This window comes from Mustela lutreola, chromosome 14 (genome assembly GCF_030435805.1).
Source record: "Mustela lutreola isolate mMusLut2 chromosome 14, mMusLut2.pri, whole genome shotgun sequence".
NCBI classification, from domain to species: Eukaryota; Metazoa; Chordata; class Mammalia; order Carnivora; family Mustelidae; genus Mustela; species Mustela lutreola.
In genome coordinates, this window is record NC_081303.1 from 73,582,105 (window position 1) to 73,607,795 (window position 25,691).

At 60.1% G+C, this 25,691-nt stretch overlaps 1 protein-coding gene across 1 annotated transcript; it reads right to left on the minus strand.

Annotated features, from left to right (window-relative positions):
- Positions 1–1,040: 1,040 nt before the first annotated feature.
- PRCC (proline rich mitotic checkpoint control factor) lies at positions 1,041–23,920 on the minus strand. The gene is made up of 7 exons (XM_059145419.1): positions 23,194–23,920; positions 13,409–13,456; positions 10,297–10,863; positions 7,872–7,967; positions 5,542–5,685; positions 3,655–3,720; positions 1,041–1,194 (listed from the first exon to the last, which is right to left on the minus strand). The coding sequence occupies exons 1-7, from the start codon at positions 23,653–23,655 to the stop codon at positions 1,108–1,110; spliced, it is 1,470 nt and encodes a 489-aa protein (XP_059001402.1). The 5' UTR covers positions 23,656–23,920; the 3' UTR covers positions 1,041–1,107.
- Between the last annotated feature and the right edge of the window lie 1,771 nt (positions 23,921–25,691).

Sequence of the window (25,691 nt, forward strand, 5' to 3'; positions counted from 1 at the left end):
CAGGAAGCCGCCAGGGCACAGCCCTGCTGGAGCCCCGGTGCCCTCCACAACACGCTCCACGGCGGTATGTAGGACCGGCGCGGTTTCCGGACTGGGGACAGCATGTCCTGCGACCCCCGCCCCCCAGGAACCCCGTGCTGCTGGCGGGCACCCCGGTGCAGAAGCACGTACTGAAGCCGTGACCCCTGCTGCCCTCTCCCTCTCTAGCATAAAGTTCGGGATGCAGAAGTCTCCAAGGAGATCTGTCTGGCCCCGAGGCCCTCCGCAAGTCTTCCAAACCGGTCAAGGCCAAGGGCAGCCAGTGTGAACGCACATCCTCTTCAGGGACAGACACTGGCCGCTTCTGCTGCTGCACTGAATTTGCTAACAACTCTCGTGTCTCGGGAAGAACCTCCCTGACCTCCTCTCGTCTTCAGAGACACCTGAGAGCAGCAACACTTTCCAGGTCTGGGACCAGAGGCCTGTGCCCCACACAAACTCGTACATGTAATCCCCAGGGTCTTCACTGGCCGTGAACGCAGCTTGGGAGGTGGGCCCAGAGGAAAAGGCAGAGAGATCGCTGAGGCAGCTCGTGATGGTGCAGAGGGTGCGCTGCACAAGGGTAACGTCAGATCCAGAACGGGCAAACAAGTGAGAAAGATCCAGAACGGAAAAAACGAAACCACACGAAAAAGTAGGAAAGGGCTGAGGGCAAGCAAAGTCTGTCAGACTGAATGTTTTATTTCAACAGACATCCCCGGTTTAAAAAAAAAAAAAAAGAGAGAGAGAGAGAAAGTGGAGGGAGGAGGGGCTCCCGTTTCGTCACGCCCACCAGGGAGCCGCGCCCACCAGGGAGCCGCGCCCACCAGGGAGCTGCGCCCGTCCAGCAGGGCAGAGCCCCATCCGCAGCGTCGCTCCCGTCTCTGCTAGCTCCCGTCTCTGCTAGCTCCGAGGCAGAGGAGCTGAATTTTCTAACTTGTGTTAAGAAAAATCTATCAAATGTGTTCATTCTCGCAGAGGCGAGGGCCGGGGCCTCAGGGACAGAGAGCCTGGGCTTGGAGCAGCAGAGTCCCCGAGGTGAGGCCGGGCGCCGGGCGGCAGGAGTGCGGTGGCGGCGAGTCCGGAGCGCTAGAACCCGTACTTGGCCTGGGTCTGCCGGCGGCTGAGTTTGTTCTCCGACCACGTGTTCTTCAGCTCCAGCTCCCGCTCCTTAGCCTGTGGCAAGGGACACGGGCACACTGAGCCGACTGGGGTGACGGGGGGCCTCCCTCTCGCCTCTGCCGGCTTCCCATCTAACAGCTTCCTCCCCCGGACAAGGTACAGGGAAAGAGCAAAGCCCCCGAGAGACTTCACTGTCTCTTAGTTTAGCAGAAAGGGAAGACCCTGGGGAGGCAGAGAAGCAGCAGCTCTTCGGGGAGCGGACAGCATCTCTCTGGAGCCTGACGGGCTGAAGCAGAGGAAGAACTCAAGAATCCTGGTCCGAGGGGCGCCTGGGTGGCTCAGTGGGTTAAGCCGCTGCCTTCGGCTCAGGTCATGATCTCAGTGTCCTGGGATCGAGTCCCGCATCGGGCTCTCTGCTCAGCAGGGAGCCTGCTTCCCTCTCTCTCTCTCTCTCTGCCTGCCTATCCATCTACTTGTGATTTCTCTCTGTCAAATAAATAAATAAAATCTTAAAAAAAAAAAAAAAAAAAAAAAAGAATCCTGGTCCGAGGGCACCTGGCCGGCTGCATCAGAGGAGCAGGCCACTCCTGATCTCAGGGTCACGAGTTCAAGCCCCATATGGGGTGTACAGATGACTTAAAAATAAAATAGTGTCTGGGGGGGCTCAGTCGGTGAAGCGTCTGCCTTCGGCTCAGGTCATGATCCCAGGGTCCTGGGATCGAGTTCCACATCGGGCTCTCTGCTCAGTGGGGAGCCTGCTTCTCCCTCTGCTGCTGCTTCCCCTGCTTGTGCTCAAACACACACTCTCTCTCTTAAATAAATAAAATCTTTAAAAGTAAATAAATAAATATAAAATTTTTTAAAAAAGATTTTATTTATTTATTTGACAGAGATCACAAGTAGGCAGAGAGGCAGGCGGGCCGGGGTGGGGGCTTTGTGGGGGAAGCAGGCTCCCCGCTGAGCAGAGAGCCTGATGCAGGGCTCGATCCCAGGACCCTGAGATCATGACCTGAGCCGAAGGCAGAGGCTTTTAACCCCCTGAGCCACCCAGGCGCCCCAATATAAAATAATTTTTAAGAAATAATCCTGGTCCCCCACCTGCTGGAATTAAACGGAATCCCTCAGGAATGTGAGCAAAGGCGAGTCGGAGGGCGCATCCGAAAGGCAGACAGATCTGGCGCCTGGGACACCCGACCAGCCAGTCGAAGAGGACAGGGAGGAGGGAGAGCACGGGGAGGACCGTGGACAGCGGGGGAGGAACGGGGAGGCCGGCCTCCAAGGTGTGGACAGGGCCACGCTGGACGCCAGTCTCGCTGCAGCTACACTAGGGGATGTGGTTTTGCTGCTGTGCTGAGTAGATGCGGGACCTGAGAAAGTCACACCACTTTCCAGCACACCCAAGAGCTGTGGCAAACGGCCTGGAAGGTACGGAGACTTTGCTCCGCTGACCTCAGCATGGCACTCGGGGAGGGAACAAGCACCGCCCTCAAGAAGGGCTCGTGGACCCCACCGCAGGAGAGTAACGGGCGCCGGCTCCCCTCCCCCGGCAGAGGGCAGGGATTGAGCGCTTGGGTCGGAAAGAAGTTCCAAGCCTCAAATCCTTTCCCTACGGAAAACAAGATGGGGTAAGGACACAGAGGGTCCCTGAAAAGGAAGGTGAAACCATGAGGGGAACAATGGCAACAGGTTCCCCACTGAAACCTGCGGGCAGCACGTGGGCCCCCAGGAAAGGGCCGGGACAGCACTCCACCAGCGGGGCCTCAGAAACGCACCTAATGACTCAATGAGGGCTTCAGAGGTGCTGGGTCCTATCCCATAAGTAACATTCTAATTCCAAGACATTTCTGGATTATCTATGTTAGTTCCCTGTGTTGGTATTTCTTGCCACAGAAGTGGGAGAATACAAAGCCAGCCTCCTGGGACGCCTGGGAGGCTCAGTCGGTCAAGCGTCCCACTCTTGGTTTCGGGTCAGATCATGATCTCAGGCGTGTGGGATCAACCCCCGGGCCAGGCTCTGCGCTGAGCACGCGCCGGCCTGGGATTCTCCCCGCCTGCCTCTCCCCTCGCTGGTGTGCTTGCTCGTGCGCGCTCGCTCTCAAATAAGTAAATGAAATCTTAAAACCAACCTCCTTATCAGGTGGATCTTTTGCTAAAAGCAGGTAAACCAACCTTTTCCTTTAAAATAGTTTCTTAAATCCCTAGATAAGCTTGCTATTTACTTATTTATTTTTTAGAAACTCTCTTTAAAAGAACCATATGAGAAACCACTTTGCTGCCCTCTGCATTGGTGATTCCGTGTCTCCATCACTCCAGGCCCTTGCCTCGGAGTCTTGGGGGACAGACGGGAGGTAGGAGCACAGTGGGTGCTTCTGAAGGACTCATCGCCCCCTGGTGGCCACGGGGAGAACCCGCCCTGCGCCAGGCGGCAGGCGGCTCACACCCTAGGCCTGGCCAGCACTGGCCCAGGTTACAGAGCCAGACAGGCCTCAGGCCGGGGGCCCCCAGCCCTCTCACCTGATGGATCAGGTACGTGATCTGGTGCTTCCGCCGCTGCTGGCCTGTTGGCTGCTCACCTTTCTTCTGCAAGGGAAGAAAACACAATCATTAAGCCACAGGGAAAAAAGGAGAAGTATCTCACATGCCCAGGTGGGGCCCAAAGGCTGAGGGCTACAAACCAACCACACAGCCCAAATCCTGGGGAACAAAAGTCAGCTTGTGGCTGTTTTTACATTTGTATACTTACAAAACAGTTATTTCTATTAAAACCATTATGCAAAAACCCAGACTCAGAAGACCTGCCTGAAATCACCTGCTGATACTCCTGCTGGACTGGGAATCCTGGGGTTGGGAGTGTGTGTCCCAGCAAGCAACACGGGACTCTGCCCACGGTGGACACTCGATGCCAGTTACAGTGCCTGCAGGAGGTCTAAACCCGCACCAGTTTAAGGCCACAGGCGACCTCCGTCCCTTCAGGCCCTGCCCGTCTCCCCCGCAGCCCGCACTTGTCTCTTCCCTCCTCCCGGCTGTGCGCATGCCCGTCCTGCAGTGCGAATGTCCCCCGTCACACCACCTGTCTCCAGGCTTCCAGCCTCCACCCAGAACAGCCCTGAAGCCCTCACCCAGCCCTGACACAAAGGCTTTACTGTCAAAGTCTGTACTGGTTCTGCAGTCTTCCTGCCCTCCACCAGAGCTGTCTCAGACCAGAAGCTTCCTAATCAGCGGCACCAGCTCCCAGCCCTCCTCTCTGGAGTGTCCTTAGCAGCCTGTCGTCCCTCATCAACACTCGAGTGTCCTGATGGCTCTCTCCCAGCTCTGCTGTAAACGCCTCAAGGACAGGAACCATATCTTTTCCTTCTTACAAGATCTAGCTCTAATACAATGAGACAGCGCAAAGAGAACCTGGACCTGCAGAAACGGCGAACTCCGATTCCCTGCTGCTGCGCAACATCACTTAGCATGACCGTCCAAGATGGCCAAGGCGAACCAACCCGGCCCGTGGTGAGCGCCGTTACCACACAGTGATGCTTCTCGACCCATAGCCAGGAGATCGTGCTCTCCTAAGTGGTTTTTTCAGGGAAGAGTGATAGATCTGTGCTGATCTAACCACAATCCTTTGCTCTGTCCTGTATGACCGCCAGCATTCAGTTAAAACAAACGGCTGGGGCTTGGACGGCCATCTGTGGCCGCGGAACAAAGCAGAGAAATTCAGGGGGATGAGAAGGGAGTAAGATGCCCGACCTTGGTCTTGCTGGTGCTGGGCTCAAATCCAGGGCTTCCCCACATCCCCCCCTGCCGTGGCAGCCTCATTAATGTCCACACTTGCTGTCCTCAGCTACCGGGTGGAGAGGAGTTCATCACATGGAAGAAAACGAGCACGGGAGGCAGGAGCGCGGCGTGGGACACGTGAGGGATAAAGCATTGGAAAGCCACAGCTGGCTACGATAAACAGAGCGGAGAGGGGCTGCGCCCGCAGAAGCTGAGCCCCCGGGACTCTGCTGTTATGCCCAACCCCCCCCCAAGATGTGCTGAGCCGGGCTCCAGCTCAACAGCACGGAGGAAGGATCCGACTGTCGGCAGGGGGCAGAGCAGCCGCCAGCTCCGGCCAGCCAGGGAAGCAGCATAACACATCAAAGCTCTTCCCAAGGGCAGGATGGGCAACGGTGCACCTCGCCCCCCGCCCCCCTGCTCACTCTCAGCAACCAGGCTCCGCCGTCCAGAGGGGAAGCAGAGGGCCACAAAGCTCTGGAAGGCAGAGGCGGCTTCTGCGAGGCGCGAGCACACCCCACACACGGGCAGCAGGCACGTGTGACAGGCGCTGGGCAGTAACGATCAGGTGTGGGGTCAGGACAGGACCAGGCCCAGATTTTGCTTTGGGGCCACGCAACAGAGCTTCCCACTTACTTTGCTGAATGACTTCATGGTCTTCTCTTCTGTCAGTGACTTGGTCATCCACTGCTGGGCCCCACTGAGCTGGTCGTCACCTTTGATCTCCACGAAGTTGACCTCCTCCCTCCCTCGGTTCCTCTTGCCCTGTAGCCGCTTAAACTGCAAAGGACAAAGAAAGCAGGAGTAGGGGCTCTGGGTGAGAAATCGGGATGTCACTGGTGATCCAGCATTTACGGAATGGTCTTGAGACTCCCCACTCCTCTGCGCCAACTCCCTGAGCCCTCCCAGTACAATGTCCCCTTTCACCCCGCCACCTACCGAGCTCCCCTGATGCCAGATGAAAGGCTGCTTCTCAGCAGGTCTCCTGCCCTCAGGGAAAGGGAGCCCCAGGCAGAGCTCCCAAACGTGAGTGCAGGGGATCACTGCTAAAAATTTGTACTCAAAATACAGATATAGTGTATCTACTGAAAAGGACTGTATACAATTTTCAAATTAAGAATTCAGGATAGGGGCGCCTGGGTGGCTCAGTGGGTTAATCCTCTGCCTTCGGCTCAGGTCATGATCTCAGGGTGCTGGGATCGAGCCCCACATCGGTTTCTCTGCTCCATGGGGAGCCTGGTTCCCCCTCTCTCTCTGCCTGCTACTTCTCTGCCTGCTTGTGATCTACTCTCTTTGTCAAATAAATAAGTAAAATCTTAAAAAAACAAAACAACAAAAGGGGCGCCTGGGTGGCTCAGTGGTTTAAGCCTCTGCCTTCAGCTCAGGTCATGATCTCAGGATCCTGGGATCAAGCCCGAATCGGGCTCTCAGCTCAGCGAGTCTCTCTGCCTGCTACTCTGCGTACTTGTGATCTCTCTCACTGTCAAATAAATAAATAAAATCTTTAAAAAAAAAACACACAAAGAATTCAAGCTAAAAAAAAAAACAAAAATCCTAGGATTTCTCCTCTAAAACCTGGTTTTCACACATCTGCTCCTTCTCATTGGTCTGGTCTCACAAAAGGCAGCAGATCCCACACCAGAGCAGACCCAGAGAGGGAGACGGGGAGAGGGAGCCGCACGAGAAAGGCCTGGCAAATTGTCTAGGAGCCTGCTACTCTCTCTTCTCCCTCACCAAGAGGGCAGATCACACCAAAACCACCCAAAGATGCACCTGGAAGGCAGAGTGGGTGAGGACTCCAGTGAAAAGCAGTCAAGGTGCCTGGGGGACCCCATCTGTTGAGTGTCTGCCTTCGGCTCGGGTCATGACCTTGGGGTCCGGGACTGAGTCCCAGGCCGGGCTCGCTGCTCAGGGGGCGTCTGCTTTTCCCTCTCCCTCTGCCCCTCCCCACCACTCGTTCTCTTTCCCTCTTAAAATGAATTAAAAAAAAAAAATTTTAAGGAAAAACAAAACAGAACACTCAGAGACTTGAGTGGAACCCAGATCCCGGTCTGAGCATTACCAGCGAGGCTCTGAGGGGCATTCTGCCCACAAAAAACTAACTCTTGCCACAGGATGAGCCCTCTGGGGCCTCCTAGGTAGAGGACAGAGAGGCCACCTCTGGGACTCACTGGGGATACACCCGCAGGGGACTAGTGGATGAACACATCAACCACAGGAAGAAAACTGCAGAGGGACGGACACCCTCTGTGAAAAGGTGAGCAGACAACTGTTTTGCCTAAGAACCTGTATGTAAAGACGTAGCACCTGGATTCCTCCAGCCCCTCCTAACCGGCCACGACTTCTCTCCAGAGAACAATCCTTTACCCGTTAACACAGCCTGCTGGTGCGGGACGTGGGGTTTTCTTCTCTCCTCCTGGTGCGGAGGTTAGGGAGTTCAGCAGCGGGGACCCAAGAGCAGGGCACAGGCCTTATTCAAGGGGGTGGGGGCTGTTCCCGCCCCAAATCCACTCCCCACTTACTCTTTCAGGTGAGTGAGCGCCACATTCCGGCTAGGCACCCGACCACCCCCACCCCAATTCAGCCCACCCGGCCCCCACAACCACGTGTGGCCACAGGAAGAGATTCTTGGGGAGGAACCTTGGGGAGGTTTCCTAAACCGCCAGGGAGAGCCCTTCCTCCGGCGCTCTCCCCAGGCCGCCTCAGCGGCCCTCGCTGGCCGGAAGGATGGAGGCCACAGCAGGGCCGGCAAGCTGACCGTGGGGAGGGCTAGACCACCTCGTGCCTTCTAGGAGGAGCAAAAAAGCGAGCGGCCCTGACTTAAGCCACCACGTTGGAGTTTCCCGGTTACGAGCTGCTGCAGCAAAGCCCGATTCAACACAGCTAAAAACCCTGTTTTTTCTTTAGTTTCAGATTGGAAACCTGGTGTCCACGGGTCAGAGCTGGTCACTGGTGCGTTAACTTACTGCCTCGTCATCGATGAAGGAGGCGTCTGGGGCAATTTCCTGGGGGGGGACCAGGGCCGGGTCCTGTGCAGGATAGTAGCCACCACTGTAATAATCCTGCAGCCGAGAGGGGACAAAACACACCAACTGAGCGGGGGTACGGAGCCGACCCCGCCCCGGAGCTCTCAAACCCACCAGTTCAAGCGCCGAGCCCCAGGATCCCGAAGACCCACCCTGGACTCAAGAGCAATCCGCACTACCCAGACAGGGGACACAGTTCCGGGAAGGGTGACAGGAAATAAAGACCCTCTCTCCCACCCGGCTCCCGCTCCCTCAGCCGTTTCCGGAGGGAGGTGATTCCCAACCCTTAAGCCACACTGCCCTCGGCCCCGCCCCCATCCCCGCCCTCAGCACCGGCCCCGCCCCCTCGGCCCCGCCCCTCCTCTCCTCGGCCCCGCCCCCGGCCCCCCTCAGCCTCCTCTCCCTCAGCCCCGCACTCCTGAGGCGGAGACCAGCTCCCCGTGAGCAGGGGGGTGGTGTGAGGGCACAGCATTCCCGCTTCTAGTCTTACTTGGGGAGTCTGGACGCAAGGACACCGCCGGCAACAGGCCGGGAGGGTGCAGATCTAGCGCAGATCTAGCGCAGAACATGAATTACCTCCTCACGCCCCGAGACTAACACTGTGTCTGACACAATGTTTCCTCGCGCGAAAACAGGAAACAAAATCAGGGATTACAGGGCGGGGCAGAATTTACAACAAGGCAGGGAACAAGCCAGGTGTGTGTTACCACACACTTAGCTCTGGAATCTGAGGACCAGCCTGAGACCCACAGGTGCTGCGGGTCCCAGAGGAAAAGGGGTACAGGCAGGGCGAGCCCCCAAGGGGACGCGGGAGAGGCGCCCTTCCTGTCATACTTTCTCCCAATTCTTCCCCTTTTGCCCCTAGCTCCAAAAATGACGCTCTAAGAACATTCACTTTCTGGTGAGCTAAATGGAAACTAAGGTTTAATACGGACCAAGAAAATACGTGAAAATCCAGAGCGACTGGAGCACGATTTCAAGTACTCAGAGAGACAGGGCGCTGAGCACACGTAACCTGCTCTCGTGTGCACAAACTGCCTCGTGCAGCTTATAAATGGATTCCGAATGCCCGTTATTCATTTTAAATGGCTTTTTTTTTTTTCTTTTTGGCTAAAGAGGTCAAAACACTCTTATCTTCCTCCTCTTTCCTTCTAACAATGTTGAAGGGAGATACGCAGTCCCTGATCGGCCTACAGGACACATGGAGGCTCAACAGCAAACACTTAGGAAATATTTAGAAATTGTTGGGGCGCCTGGTTGTCTCAGTCCATTAAGTGTCTGCCTCTGGCTCAGATCATGATCCTGGGGTCCTAGGAACAAGCCCCCGTGTTGGGCTCCCTGCTCAGCGGGAAGCCTGCTTCTTTCTCCCTTTCCCTCTGCTGCCCTGCTTGTGCTATCAGATGAATAAAATCTTAAAAAAGAGAAGAACAGGGTCCCCCCAAAGCCCACCCACGATGGGTCCCTACCCATGCCCAGGCTGAAGATTAACACTGGCGGTTCAGAATCGCAGCGGTCCAAGGGGACTTCAGTCTTGGAAAACTGCCTCCAGCTGCCCCTGCTCCACCAGCAGCCTTGCGGCCAGCCCCGGAGCGCCGGGAGCCCCCTCCCGCCAGGGCACCCTGTGGCCAGGAGTCTCCTAAACCCACTGGCGAGTGGCCCGCTACACTCACTCCCACGCCACCCACGGCAAAGCCGAGCAGCTCTGCCAAAGGGCACTTTGACCGAAAGTCATCACCAGGCATTTGCTGTCCCAGGCACCGCGCTCAGCTGATGGGACTGCCTGGCGAGACCAAGGGAGCCCGAGGGAGTTGCTCGGACTCACACAGCTTGTGATTCAAAGCCCACACTGCCCCCGGGCCCCCGCTCTCACAACACAGATCCCGGCTCCCTGGCTCCCCAGGACAGGCGCCTCCACCCTTCCGACCTTCCAGGGCTCAGTCTTCCACGTGCTCCCTTCTCCCTCTTCCCTGCTGCGTCGACTCCGCCCGTCCTCTGCCATCCTGCTCTGGGTCACCCCACCTCCAGCTCACGCATCCCCGCCACCCCCACCCGCGAGGCCACCTTGGATCTCGCAGACCGGAGGCCGCTCGTCTTCCGCCGCCTTCCTGCCTGCTCACCGGCTCCTACGATGAGGGCCGGTGTTCGGAACCGAGGTATCGGTTCTGTCGGACTTCGAGACTCCGGCAGTTTTAGACCCACACGGCACAGGACAAAGGTAGCACGTGTTGAGGCCGACACGTGCAGGAAAACCAAGACGCCAGCAGAGAGTAATTCAGCCACAGCGACACCACGAAGGCCGCGCCGCCGGCCCATGGCTCGCCCTGGCTGCCCCTGGCTCCCGCCTGCCGGCCAGGCCTCCACCCACCTGATAATAAGCACCAGCGGCATTGGCGTCGCCGTATGTGGAAAACTGATTGTAGCCGTAATCCTCCCCGGGCTTGGGCATCCACGGCGCCCCACTGGCGCCCGCGGCCATCTTGAACTCTAGGGGCGCATTGGCCGCATCGTCCTGGAAGGCCGGCTCTAGTTCTGTGCCTGGAGGCAGCTCTTCAGGGATGGTGGGGACGGGGTAAGGGTATGGCTCAACTCCAGGCGGCTCAGCCTTATCAGCGAGGGAGAAAAAGTTCTCAGGGGCCACCTCCTCATCACTGTCGTCCTCCTCCTGCGTGATCTGCTTCGTCACCTGCAGGGCGGCACTCTTGGCGGCAGCCTTGATGGCGGAGGGCGACGGCGTGGTGGTTGTGGTGCCCACGACAGAGGCGAGGGGAGAGGGCTTGGTCTTAGAAGCCTGTCTGGAGGGCTTGGCGTCGGAGGAGCCGTCCGCGGGCCTCCGGGAGAAGGCGTGGGGGAGGAGCAACCTGTTAGTCTCTTTCACGGTCAGGTTTTTAGGTTGGGGAAGCAGGGCAGACAGACCAGTCCCCTCGCCGGATCCCTGGTGAGCGCGGGTTTGGGCCAGGAGGAAAGACATGGGACAAGTGAGATCCTGGCATCTGCATGAGCGGCATCGAGAAGAGACGTACAGACAGGCCCCCCCGGCCCATGGACCCCCCGGCCCTCGAGCCTGCCAGCGCTTGCTGCCTCGTTCCCGCCGCCCCCTCGGCCCACCCCCTGGGCCTGACTCTCCCACCCAGGCCCTTCCACCAGCGGCTCCTCCCAAGGTAAGATGCCGTCCTGGTCTCCTCGGCTCCGTACTGTGGCCCTCTGCCACAGAGCCGTCCCTGATTCTGTGTTTTGGGCCAATGTGATGCTCTTTTTCTTTCTTTTTATTTAAATTCAATTTAACTAACACATACTGTTTTATTGGCTTTAGAAGTAGAAGTTAGTGCTTCGCCCAATGCATACAACACGCCGTGCTCCCACCCCGTTACCCCATCCCTGCCCCCCCCCAGCCTCCGTTTGTCTGTCTCGTGAGTTCAGTGGCTCCGAGGCAATGCTCTTATCCCACATCGTTCTTCTTCCCCAACAGCCCAGGGCTCTCTCCAGCCGTCTGCTCTGCCTCTCTCCATGCCGTGAAGGCTCCTTTTAACACAGGAACCCTCTGCTTCCTTGGGACTGCTACTCAAAGTCAAAAACAAGGCTCTGTCCAAAAGATACGCATTCCCGTCGCCCAAAGTCCTCCCCCTGCCCAAGGACAGCCCTACAGATGCGGCATATTCAGCTACGCCCCCGCCAAGCACTGAACTTCTCAATCTGAAAGCTGATCGGCTCCACCCATCCAGGGCTCCTACCACCCACAAAAATCCCTCGGATATTGCTTTCTGTATGCTAAGGCCCGCCTGGCCTAGGTGCAGGGCTGAGGGAGCTGTCCGTTTGAAAAAGGAGAATGGAGGGGCGCCTGGGGGCTCAGCCAGTTACGCGGTCATGATCTCAGGGTCCTGGGATCGAGCCCCCCATCAAGTTCCCTGCTCAGCAGGGAGTCTGCTTCTCCCTCTCCCTCTGCCTCTCTCCTCTGCTCGTGCTCGCTCTCTCTCAAATAAGTAAATGATATCTAAGGAAGGAAGGAACAAAGGGAGGGAGGGAGGAACAGTGGATAAGGTCACCAGGTCACCAGGTCACCAGGTCCCCGTCCCCGTCCCGGGAGGCCAGGATCCGTCAGCCCCGTGGCCAACCAGCCAAGCGGCAAGTGAAATGGGGCTTGGGAGTCAGGCCGGCAGCAGGGCTCATCCCGCATGCGGGCCCCCTCCCTGCTGTGGGTCCTGCAAGACCGCAGACCAGAGCGTGTAGGCACTGGGCCGACATGCCACGTGGACTGCCTGCTCAGGCGACCCTGAGGTGTCCGACTCAGAAGACACCTGGGGTCGCAGCCACAGGCCCCTGCAGCGCTGGGTCCCCACCCAGCCCCCAGCCGAGCTCTCTACCCACCCACCCCTGATGCGCGCTGGCAAGGCTGCTCTTCTGAGCCCGTGTCCTCCCGAGGCTAGAGCTGCCCACCCACCTCCTCCAGGAAGCCCTTCTGGTAACAGAGAGCTGGCCTCCCGCAGCCTCAGCTGCCTGTGTGTGAAGGGACTCCTCCCCCATCACCCCCTGTAAACAGAGCAACAAGCTCACCCCCCCAGTGCCCTCTCTCCCTCCCACGTGACAGGACCATCCGCCGTCCTGGCAGTGGACCGACACCTCGGTGACCTCAGGGAAGGGGGCAGCCTCACATCATACACCTGAGTCCAGAGACAACAGCCTGAGAGCCAAGACCAGTTCAGCTTTTGTTTTTCTGCAGACATATGGTCCATGAGCTCAGAGAGCACTCGAGGCCCCAAGCACGGGGCAAAATGGGAAGAAACTCCCGGGGGCCGGAATCGAGGCGCTGGGACAAGGGGGAGCGAGAGGTCATCTCCCGGCAGGGTCCGGCTGAGGACTTCAGGTCAGAGTTCCAGAGCAGGAGCCCAATGCGGCAGGGACTGGCTCGGACTCCACAGTGAGACCGCGAGTCGGACCCCGGCCCTGCCCCACTCGCCAGCTGAGCCCGGGCAGGCTCCTTCCCCTCCCAGGCGCCCCAGGTAGGATGTGGGGGTGATAATGACCCTGGGCTTTGGGGGATTCGATCAAGCAAATGCTGGTTTGGCGCTCAGAACAGCGCCTCGTACGCAGGAGATGCTATTTATGTGTTTGTTCTCCTGGTTAAAGGGGAGATGGGGAGAAGGTGGAGAATTTTAAAACACAGATGTTCCCTCCCATGGCTCTGACCTATTCGTTTCCTACTCTGCCTCCCGACACGATCCCTGGAGTGCAAACACACGGCAACCCCCGGGTTCCACGGCCCCCGCCCCGCCTGCACCTGCCGGGCAGCCGTGAGGGGAGGGCAGAGAGCACAGGGGCGGGGGGGGGGGGGGGGGCGCCCGGAAAAACCACCCGGGAGCGGCCGGTCCTCCGTCCTCGCATCTGCCCTGAGCGCGCTGGGCCGAGCGCCGGGCGCCACAGCTCCGCTCCCGGCAAGCGGCGTGCGCAGGGAAGAGGCGGCCTCCGCTCGCCGCGAAGCTTACCTGAAGAACAGTTTTCTTCTTGGAGGGCTCGTCTTCCTCGGAATCTGACTAAGAGAAAAAGACACAGAGTAAGGCCTTCCTGCGAGACGGCAGCAGAGGAAGCAGCCGGGCCGGGTGACGGCCGTGGGAGGAGGGCGGCGCGCGGGTCCCCCCCATCTCGGCCCTACCCCACCGAGCGCCCCCCGAGGGCAGAGCTCCTCTCCTGCCCCCGACATCAGACGTAGGGGATGTGCCCAGCTCCCCAGGCGACTTGTTCTCCTGCCCCAGACCTGTGGCATGACCTTCGCGCCATCAGTTTCTGTCCCATCAAAGTAGAACTCTTTCCTCCCACGTAGACTTGAAGGGAAGAAAAGGCTCTGCCCGTCCTCCTTATAAATCTGTCCATGGGAAGATGAATGGGATTCGGCCCGCAGTCGCCCCCAGCTCAGCCTCATGTCCGGAACTGCTCATCCAGACTGTGTAACCACACGGCCGGCAGGCTCCGGCGGGAGTCAGTGGTGTGTTAACTACTCTTCTGCGCGGCATTAAAGGTCAAAGCCTTTGGAGAAATCCATTCTCTCTCCAGCTATGATCTACTGTCTGCCAGACAGAGCTGTTTGTGTCCAGGAAGAAGGCAGGCCAGTGGGGACGGTGAGCGCCTGGGGTGAGACAGGCGGCCACTCGTGCCAGCCCTGACTCACGGGACCGTTCCCAGCAAGAGCTCTTTCACGGACCTGCACGCACCGCCCAGAGCCAGCTCCTGCGCACCCCCAACCACCAGAAGGGGGTCAGGCATACGAACAGCAAGCTCTACCACTTGGGTTTTTAAAACAGTAGTCCTGGGCGCGTGGGTGGCTCAGTGGGTTAAAGCCTCTGCCTGCAGCTCGGGTCGTGATCTCAGGGTCCTGGGACCGAGTCCCGCATGGGCTCTCTGCTCTGAAGGGAGTCTGCTTCTCTCCCTCTCTCTCCCTGCCCGCCTCTCTGCCTACTTGTGATCTCTGTCTGTCAAATAAATAAATAAAATCTTTTTTTTTTTTTTAAAGATTTTATTTATTTATTTTTCAGAGAGAGAGGAGCGAGAGCGAGCACAGGCAGACAGAGTGGAAGGCGGAGTCAGAGGGAGAAGCAGGCTCCCTGCGGAGCAAGGAGCCCGATGTGGGACTCGATCCCAGGCCGCCGGGATCATGACCTGAGCCGAAGGCAGCTGCTCAACCAACTGAGCCATCCAGGCGTCCCAATAAATAAAATCTTTAAAACGGTAGTCCTAACCCCCAAGCCAGGAACCCTGAAAGCCTTCCGTCTGTGCCCGGGGCCCTTGGTGTGGGCATCTGCGCGTAATGGGCCTCTGAGACCCGCTCATCACCAAGCTTCTGCAAGAACTCAAACCCTCCGCCTTCCTCAGCTGACCCTCCTAGCCCACAAGCTCCTTCTTGGGCTCATGGGCTACAAGGACCTCACGGAAGCCGAGAGCCTACTCTAGGCGATACACGGTGCTCCATAGAGAACTTCCCGACGGCTGCCCCAGGCTGCGTTACAGGCAACACTGCGCGGGCACGAGGGAGAGCCCGGAGCGGGGAGAGCCGCAGACCGCTCAGCCCCAGGGGGCCTCCAGGACTTTGTGTGTGCAGTGACACAGAAAAAGTCCCTGCCCTCAAGGGAACTTTCGGTCCAGTAAGAAGAACAAGCACCCCAGGAACTGCAAAGGCGGCAGTAAGACACAGGACATCAAGGGGCACTGGGGAGCACCACCCCCCCCCCCCCCGTTGAGCTCATCACTGAGCACAGAGCCTGCTCGAGGTTCTGTCAGTAAACAAACAAACATGAGGACGTCAAGTGCGGCTCAAACATCCCCTCAGAAGACCTGCTGGTCCCACATTCCCTTCTTTCACGTGGGGGCCTCGCCTCAGCCCCCGCCCTGCGCCTCTACCTCAGCCCGGGCCCTCTGCTATGTCTGCGCCCTGCACTTCCTGACGCCGAACTCCCGAGAATCTTCCCGGCTCTGTGAACACGACATTTCTCTGTCTTTTTTTTAATCTTTAAAAAGATTTATTTGGGGGGCACCTGGGTGGCTCAGTGGTTTGGGCTGCTGCCTTCGGCTCGGGTCATGATCTCAGGGTCCTGGGATCGAGCCCCGCATCGGGCTCTCTGCTCCGCAGGAAGCCTGCTTCTCTCTCTCTCTCTCTCTCTCTCTGCCTGCCTCTCTGCCTACTTGTGATCTCTGTCTGTCAAATAAATAAATAAAATCTTTAAAAAAAAAAAAAAAGATTTATTTGGGCGAGAGCACACATGCAATCGGGGCTGGGAGGGGCTGAGTGGGAGAGTCTCAAGCAGACTCCGTGCTCACCATGAAGCCCGACCCAGGGCTTGATCTTATGACCCTGAGATCATGATCTGAGCTGAAACCGAGAGCCAAGGGTTGGACACTCAACCGACTGAGCCACCCGGGCGCCCCTGAATATCCCATCTTTCTCGCTCATATATATCCTTGCCTTTCCCAACATCCAGTCCAAGACTGCCTCACAGGGGTCTGTGTGCAATGATTTCCGCCCCTCACTGCTCGCACGCATGACGACACCTGGAAGGGGAGGCTGACCTGGCACTTCCGTGCGGGGTCTGAGCGAAGGACGGCCACCTAGGGGCAGGCAACTGCCGCCCCTTCCCTTAGTCCTCCCGCAACACTTCCCGGCAGACGTCATCACCTCAGTTCCGAGGGCACGGAGGGGAGGTCTGGCGAGGTTTCACGGCAGCTAGAATTCGGCGGGACCAGGCCTTGCACCTCTGCAGAGAAACCACGCCCGGGTGCCAGCCCAGCCCGAGCGCCCCCGGAGCAGGCCCCACGAGACCCTGCGGGACGCACCAGGAGCACGGGCACGAACCCAGAAACACCAGTCTGAGTCTCGGCTCTGCTGCTTCTCTGCCACCCCTGCGCCTGCTGAAAAGGACACACACGTCACAGCCAGGACTGCAAGCGCTACTGGCCACGAAGAGGAACGTAATTAAAATTCTAGGCAGAGTTCAGGGACTCTGTCTCTCCGGCCTGCAAGAGGAACAGCCCGAAGCCCCCAACCCCTCACATTTTGACCTGCTCTCTCTGTCTCCAGCTCCCAGGCCTCGGAGACCCCCGACCACGCCCCGCCTTCTGCCCACGGAGCCTCGTCCCCGCCCGCAGACCCGGGACACAACTGAACTCCCACATCTTACACAACAGCTCCCACTTCAACGATCTAAAAATAAATTTTAAGAGCACCTGGGTGGTTCAGTGGGTTAAAGCCTCTGCCTTCTGCTCGGGTCATGATCCCAGGGTCCTGGGATCGAGCCCCGCATCGGGCTCTCTGCTCAGCAGGGAGCCTGCTTCCCCTTCACTCTCTGCCTGCCTCTCTGCCTACTTGTGATCTCTGTCTAATAAATGAATAAAATCTTAAAAAAAAAAAACAAACAAATTTTAGCCAAGCTCAAGACGATAATGTCCATAAAACCAAAAAACAAGCACATTCTCATTCCTCAAATGGGTGACGAACAGAATGAGGCCCCATGAGGCTGACTGTCCCACGGCCGACAGAGCCGGCGGCTAGGGCCACACCAAGGAAGTACCGTTTCTCCCTCAAACGGCTCATGCTGCTTCCATGGCGCTGTCGGCCTCCATCTCCAGGTCTTCCGTATGCCTGCGTGGACTGCAGGAGCGACTGCTCCTGGATTCGGGGAGCTGCGACGGGCTCTCGTGATCACCCCTTCTCTCAGAACACCGGGTCCTAACCCACCGAACTGCCTTAAAAGTCATCTCGCGGGGCGCCTGGGTGGCTCAGTGGGTTAGAGCCCCTGCCTTCGGCTCAGGTCATGATCCCAGGGTCCTGGGATTGAGCCCCGCATCAGGCTCTCTGCTCGGCAGGGAGCCTGCTTCCCCCTCTGTCTGCCTCTCTGCCTACTTGTATCTCTGTCTGTCAAATAAATAAATAAAATCTTTTTTTTTTTAATTTTTATTTATTTATTTGAGAGAGAGACAGTGAGAGAGAGCATGAGAGGCGAGAAGATCAGAGGGAGAAGCAGACTCCCCAAGGAGCCGGGAGCCCGATGTGGGACTCAATCCCAGGACTCCGGGAACGTGACCTGAGCCAAAGGCGGTTGCTTAACCAACTGAGCCACCCAAGCGCCCAATAAATAAAATCTTTAAAAAAAAGTCATCTCGCAACACGCACAAGCTATGGCAGAGCCCCCGAAACACGGCACCCGAGGTGGAATCAGCCAAGTGCACTGAGCCCCGAACCCTGTAAACCCCAGACTGTCCATCTCTGAGGAGGGACAGGGCAGAGTCTCTGCATTTGAGGATTGACAAACAGGCCTCGGGGACATCCGGGACCACATCGGGGCCATGGGGCAAGTCCAGGGGGCCTAGGGGCGCGCACGAAGGAAAACCATTTCTACCCCTCACATGAACTCGCGCCACCTCTGCCCTAGAGGCTGTGGCCATATGGAGCTCCTGGACCCACTGTGGAGGCTCAGAGGCCACGTGAAGCCCTCGAGGCTGTGGGGGGCACTAAATTCTAACAGGAAACAGAAGGAGAGCTACGAAGAAAACCCATTTCTGGCGCGCAGTGAGCCAAAGCACAGAGGGGGCGAGGTACATGGGCCGCCAATGGCCTGGGACCTCCCTCAGAGCCCTGCAGAGGAACGTCCGCTCAGCTTCCTGGAGACCCTGCTGGAGGTGACGGGCTCAGCCCCAGCACATGTCTCATTTAGACGCAAGGAGAACTTCCTGGACGGGGACAGGGACAGCAGCACACTGGACCTTTCTCCTTGATCTCAGCAAAACACACGCGACATAAAATGTGCAACTGCGAAGGATTACGTGCGCTCAGCGGACTGTACCACCATCACCACCGCCCACTGCTGGAACTTTCCAGCATCCCAAACAGAAAGTCTGGACCTCCCAAACGACAGCCAGCCTGGCCCCCTCCCAGCCCTCCAGCCCCCGGGCACGGCTCCTCCCCGCTCCGTGTCTGTGAACGCACACACCGTGGGGGGCCTCGCACAAGGGGGCCCCCGCAGCACGCGCCCGACTGTGGCCGGCGGGCTTCCCCAAGCGCCCCGCTGTACACGCCGGCGTCTCCTCCCTCACTCGGGCTGCACGGCGACCCGCGGGCGCCGCTCATCTGCTCACGTGTGCTCGGGCACCAGGGCTGCTGCCGCCTTTGGGGCTGCGGTGAGCGGCGCTGCTGGGGACGCGGGTGTACAGGTGTCCCTGAGTCGTGCTCTCAGCTCTTCTCACCTGGCACGCAAACTGCCGGGCTAGAGGGGCACCCGGCCGGCTCAGTCGGTAGAGGATGTGACTCTGGATCTCAGGGTTGTGAGTTCAAGCCCCACGTGGAATACGGAACTCACTTAAAGGAAGTTTTTTTAAAGAAAATTTTAAAAAAGAAACTGCTGGATTACAGAGAAACTCTAAGTAACTTTCCTGAGGGACTGCCCAACTGTCCCCACAGAAGGCTGTCCAGCGAGGGCCCCGGAGTCGACCCCTGGAGTGCTGACGGCCAGCCAAGGGCGGGCCAAGCGACGCTGTGTGGTCAGACCCGGAGACAGGGCGATGTCTGAGACCCCAGAGCACCGGGGCCCAGCCAGAGCGGACCCTCCTGAGCTTCAGAGGCACAGACTGTTCGTGCCTTGGAAATAAGTCATCGGTTTCTTCTTGGCCTCCTAAGAGCCCGGGGCCTCCATGGCCACCACTGTCCACTCCGCCGCAGCTGCCAAGAGTGACAAGACACACACCGGAGACTGCTGAGCAAGAACAGAAACAGACATTTTCCATTAAGCCGGCCCACTGGGATCTGCTCATCTACGGAAGCCTCCCTCCCCGTGGCCGCCTCCCTCTTATCTTCCTGGGCTCTGGTTCTGACAGACTCCCTCCCCGGAACGGCAATCACTAGCTGCCAGGGCCAGGAGCCAAGGAGGAAATGAAGGCCCCAGCAGAGACCCCCGCGGGCTCCAAACTCGAATCACTGGTCCACCCCTGGCTGCTATTATCCCAATCAGTCAGACTCATCAACTCCTTCCTTCTTCGTCTCCGGGATCTGCCGCGGACCCGTGCCCTCCGGGTAGAGCGGCGCCTCATCTGCCTGCGGCCGCACCCCACGCCTGCGGCTGCTCGGGGCTCTCTCCGCCACAGACGCGACGACAGAAGCAAACAGGCCTGCGGTATTTCAGACCCATCTCTGTTCTCCCGACTCCCCGGTCCTCCGTAATCGAGGGGCGATGCTGGGCTGACAGAGTCCCGGCCCCTGCGCAGGGGCCCCCACAGATGTCTGGGCTCCTCCCCTCCCGACCGCCGGTGCAGCTGTGTTCTCTCTGCTGCGGTGGACGCGGACTTCCTTACATAACAGAAATGACCAAAACGAACGAAATGTCCCATCTCACAGCTGCCAATTTCCCACAATCCGGGTAAACAATCTGAAAATACGGGTAATACTGAGCCAGGTAACCCTGAAATGTGTTCGCTCTGGAATGCATATCCTGAGACCGAGACCGCAAACTCACTTCTCTACCGCTGGCCTTCCCCACCCTGACTTGAGAAGTCCGCATCCCCTAAGTCCGCAAAATCAACAAGCGACCCGAGCCCGGAGCAAGGCCGGTCCACGGAGAGAAGAAGGGCAGAGGCGGCGGCGACCCCCGTTCCGCGGTCTCTCCCACCTCCTCCCACAACTGGACAGCTGACCCAGACAAAGAACTGGGCACTGCCTGTCCCCACGGCGGCCCGGCTGGCCGGGGAGCTGTCCCCGAGTGGACCGAGCGTGCGTGTTCGTGGAAAACCAGACTCGGGGCCGAGCACGTGGCCCCACCTGGGCTGTCTGCTAAAGGGAATTACACAACAAGAAGGCGGCGGTGTGGGTGGCCATCGCTCCCCGCAGGAAGGCTGAGGAGCAGAGAGCACCCGCTCTGCAGACAAAGAAAACTCAGACATGTCGAGAGCTGTGTGGGTCCCCGACAGACCTGCAATTCCTGCCTCCAGCCCCTTCGCGAGGCCCCTCAGTGTGTGGATGACGCATCACTAGTCAAGCGAGCTCTTGCGGCCAATTAAATGCACCTGACCCCCATCTGTCCCGTTCCTGTCTTCCTCAGTACACGGCGCCACCACCCTCCCAGTGGCCTGAGTTACAAGGCAGAGGCCTGCCTTAGCCCTGGCCTTCACCCAGGCCATCCTGCGGACGGCCTACACCGACCGGCCACTTCCGCCTCCCGAGCAGACCTGCGCCCCCGTGCCCAGGCCAGCACCCCCTCTCTCACGCTGTGCCCACCAGTCTTGCTCCCCACAGATCTTGGCCACTCTGTGACCAGGGAACCCTTGCTAGGCCTTTAAGGGCGCTTCCCCACCCCAGGGTCAGATACAAAGGCCTTTGCGTGGCGCGCACAGCCCGTATCCCTGGCCTCCGTGCCCGTCCCGGGCTCCAGCTCCTCTGCTCCACCGGCGCCCGCAACAGTGCCCCCCGGCCTGATGGCTACTGGGTGCTGCACCTCCCTCTCTCTGGCTCCCTCCTACTCGATTATCTCCTCTCCGTTCTGACATCTCCTCGCTCTGGAAACCTCCCGACCTCTAGACTGCATCCTGGCGGGCACCGATCCAGTCTAGAGGTCGGTGCCCGCCCGGTGTGCTCCGGCGGCGCCGGCTGTCGCGCAGCTCTCCCAACCTGACCTCAGGTCTACCTCCTCGTCAGTCTCGTCCAGCAGACCGCGAGGTCCTCGGGGGCAGAGCCGATCACGGTCACCCCTGTCCTCTCTGCTCCCGGCACAGACCAGCGGCTTCGCGCTGAAGGAGGGAAGGAGCGGGAGTTCAGAGTCGGTAACTTCTGCCGCAAGGCCGAGCCCTGAGCGGAAGTCCCTTACGGAAACCTCATTCGTTTCCTCAAGCGTGTACTGAGAGCCAGCTGGGTGCAGGACACAGAGTCTAGACGCAGAAACGCGCAGAAACGCTCAGAACTGGAGGAGCAACGGCCAACCTCACGTGGCCATCCCCAACTCTCCGAGGCCACCTCCCGCGGGAACCCCGCGTCGGAGACCACCACCAGCTCAGGGTGACGAGGGAGCGGGGAAGCTGAGGGCTGGCATCTGGCTTTCTCTAACGTTGCGGTCAGGAATTTTCGTGAGCTCCACTGACAGAGGAGGGGCGGACCGGGAGCCCTCGGAGCGACCGCTCCGAGCCCGCCTGGACGGAAGGTTCGACGACCTCTCCCAGCCGCGCTTTCTAAGGCTGCCCTCGCAGACCTGGACACGAGCTCCCCCATGGTCACGGTACAGAGGGCCGCGCAGCCCACAGCACCGCCTCCCCAGGCCTCACACTTACTCCGACGCAAACGTGGTGCGGAGAAACGTGAAGAAGAGAAAGGAGAAGCCCGAGGACACGAACCCATTTTTTTCTATCTTACTCGGGGACTTCTCTCTGCTCGAGGTTAAATCAAGGCCCAAGTACATTTCGGCAGAGCGACAGGCGATCCCAGAGACAGAGACGACAGGCTCGGGCGAGAAGGCGGGAGCGATACGGAAGTCTGCGGAAGAAAGTCTGCAAGGAGACGGTGAGGGAGATTCCGGAACCTCCCACGTCCGTGAAGCTCATCACTCAGAAGACACGCAGGGGCGAGGCCCCGAGCGGTCTCAAGTGCAGGAGACGGAGCAGGGCTAGACCGCGCGAGCCCTGCCCTCGTGAGGCCGGCACACGCGTGGACGGAGAGGCGGAAGGAGCCACGGGAGGCCGCGGGGCTTGTGGGCAGCCCGGGCGTGCTCCCGGGGCAGCGGCTGGCAGAGGACGCGAGGCGGGGGACGGCAGGCTGTGTGGGGAAGGTGACCCGGGAGACCGAGCAGGGAACCGGCCCGAGACAGGGCTGCGCGCCTGCAGGAAAGCAAGAGCGGGATGAGCTTCTCTCCAAGGGCCCCCGAGGGGGCGAGAAGGCCTGACCCATTCACTCTGCAGAAGAGAGAACGGGAGGAACTCGCCAAGACCCCAAGCCGCCGGCCCGCAGGCCTCGTGTCTCCCTCACTCCCAAGCCTCACCCCAGGAGAGGCCTCGTGTCCGTTCCCACACGCAGAAAACAACGTGAGCTCCGCCGCCTCTTCTGCAAACAGGCCCCAAGCGCCCCAGCTCACGGGGCGTGGCCATACCTAAATGGGGAAACCGAGGCAGGGGCCTGGACATGAGCGACCCATCCCTTCACCCGCACCGTGTCCTTCCCCGGGGCCCTGCCTGCCCCGCAGACACCAGCGTGTCATCTCCCCGAGTCCTGCCGAGAGCGAGGGCCGGTGCCTGCCCGCTCTGCACTCAGCACACACCCCACCGGCCACGGCACGGAGCCCCAGCCCGCCACGCCTCTCCTCCTCCGGGCCCTGCGGCTTCTCGGCTGGGTGCCCGGGAAAGGTGCGCGCGAACGCCCAGCCGGGGCGCAGGAGCCCCGCCGCCTCCCTCACTTCTTCCCTCCCCAGGCTTCGCGCTGCGCCAGGACCGGGCAGCGAAGAGCGGCCCGAGGCGCAGACGCAGCAGGGGAGCCGCACGCAGGGTGGCGGCCGGGGCTGTGGGCGCCGGGGCGGACGTGGCCCTCCCGCAGGCGGGGGCAGCCTGCAGAACCGCACGACCAGGTCCCCGAGTCGACAAGCGCGCTGCCCGGCTCGCGCGGCCGCAGGGGCCCCGCGGACCGCAAGCGGCGGCCGCAGGCACGGGAGGCGGTCCCGGGACCTCCAGGCCCCGCGCACAGCCCGACCCGACCCGACCCGGCCCGGCCCGGCCCGACCCGACCCCGAGGGGCCGTGCGGGGCTGCCCTCCCCGGACACTCACATCCCCCTGATGCAGCTCCGGCGCCGCGATCTTCACGGGCTCCGTCCTCTTCTTTGGCTTGGGAAGGCCCAGGGGGGGCCCGGCACCGCCCATGGAGGGGGGCAGGCCGAGGCCCGGGCCCCGGGGCGAGGGCAGCCCCAGCCCCAGCCCCTCCCCAGCTCCCGCCGCCTCAGCCGGACTCACGCCCGGAGGCGGGGGGAAGCCTCCGAGGCCGAAGGGCAAGGGCGGCGGAGGCTGGAGCCGGGGGTCCCCGGCGGGCGGGGGCAGCAACAGCGGCGGGGGGAAGGCTGGGGCCAGCATCTGGGGGGGCGGGGGCAGCAAGGCCGGGCCCTTGGGTGCGGGGAGGGACGCGAACAAGCCCCCCAAGGTGGGCCCGGACGTAGGGGCCGCCGCCTCCTCCTCCTCCGGCTCGGCCTCATCCGGCTCACTCTCATCGCTGCTGGCGTAAGCAACCAGCGACATGGCGCCTCCCGCCTTTGGGGCGCCCTTGCCGGCAGACGAGGCCTACTTGAGACCGGGGATCCCCGGAGGCCTAGCGGGCCCCGCCACTGGGCGGGGCGGGGCACCGAAAAGCCCGCCTTCTCCGTACTCTGGGGCTAGCCGCGGCAGGAGCCCATGGCCACGGTAGATTTCCACCGGGTAAGGCTTCCCTCTTCACTTAAGCGCCCAGTCCCGGGCAACTACACACAGCTAATGGCCGCCGAGTCACTCCGCCGCCTCCTCGCCTCACCAACACGGAAACTACAACTCCCAGAGGACACTTTGGCGACAACTCCATGCTCCGCCGCCGGGAGCTCAGCGCAAGGCACGGCGGGAGTTAGAGTCCAAAGAAGGATTAAGGGTCGCGCAGAGAGCCAGGAGGGAAACCCGCCTCTGACGCGAGGACTCCTGGGATGAGTAGTTTCTCTGGGCCATCCCGAGGGAACTACAAGCCCCATCGGTCACCGCGGTAGTCGCGGAGATGGGAAGGAGAGCACTTCGGTACTTGAAGTTCCCTAGGGTAGCCTCTTGGGCGCTGAGGTTGATGGGAGTTGTAGTGCTGGTAGAAACTGCAAGCGCTGTCGGGAAGGAGAGGGAGTCTGCGAAAGTGGCGGACGGGGACAACCGCTTAAAGGGGAAGCGATCTGTGAACCAACAGCTGCAGCCCCGAGTCGCCCGAAACCGGGACTTGGAACAAAACACCCCAGTAAGAGCCGGCCCGAAAACGAGTACGAGAGTGGGGGATGAGCGAGAGAGAATCGAGACTTCAGACCTAAGGATGCACGTCTGCGGGCTGGACAAGGGGACCCCGGAGTCGGGGTGACTCCCTCGCCCTGGCCAAGGCGCACGTCCAGGAGGACACCCGGCTCTTCAGCTGGCGCCGGGCCCCTCTGCAGCGGCCGGGGGGAAGGAAGTCGGGCCCGACCCGGAGAGCAGAGCCGGTGCTTGAGCTCCGTTCCTTCTGCCGCGCGCTTGGGGCGGGTCCGGAGCGTCCCTGAGCCCGTCCCCGTGGGCCTCCCTCCCCGCCCCGGCGCGCGCCCTCTGCGTCCCGCTGATCCGCCCGTGGCCTGTTGTTGTGGTCGTGCGCCCTTCGCGTCCGTCCCGTCGCGGCTCGTGGAGGCGCCCGCCGTCGCGTACCTGTGCGCCTGCGGCTTTGTTCCCCTTCTTCGTCTCTCTGCGCCCCTTCCCGGCTGCCCCCGTGACTGCATGTCCTCTGTCGCCAGCTCTGTGCGAGCCCTTCACAGGCTGACCCGCCTCGGTGCGCGCCACCCCCGGGCTTCCCGAGAGCAGAGGCCCCGGAGCTCGGCCCCTGAAGACCGTCGAGGTTTGGGGAGGAGGCCAAAGAGGAAGATGGAAAGGCTTCTGCCGGGGGCCGCGAATCTTCCATCAGACGAGATGCGCGATCCCCTCCTCCCACCCTGTCCATGTGTCTAAAATCTCACTCTGCCTGCATCCCCAACCTCGGATGCCACCTCCTCCAGGAAGCCTCCCCACGGCTGTCTGCTCCCAGCTCTGGATGCGGGAAGCAGTTTTCCTGCCTACCAGTTCTTAAACTTGACTGTGCCTAAGATCCTGGGAAAGCCTCTTAAAAATGCAGATCTCTGAATCCCAGCCCAAGAGATCCCTCCCTATTCAGCAGGTGTGCGGAGGAGCCCCGAGGCTGGATTTTTAAGAACAGAACGCGCTCACAGGCGCACCAAGGACCTCCCAGTCCTCCCTCGCAGCTGCCATGCTTCGCACAATGCCGACTTCCAACACCCGCTCTTCAAATCTAAGTTCCGGAGCCTGCTTTCCGGTGACTTTGGGCAGTCACACCTCTGAATCTCAAGTTTCTTCTTTGAAAAAATGGCTTGAGTATTAAGGGGTCCTGTCTTACTTCTGTAAGACGCACCTGAGGTCCACCTGCAGTGAAATGGTTTAGAACCTAAAAAACTGAGGAAGATGACGGTCGCTCTTGTCAGTATGTCTTGCTGCCCCGCAGAGAAGAGAAGCCCCGCACCCTGTCTGAGCTGGGGCCT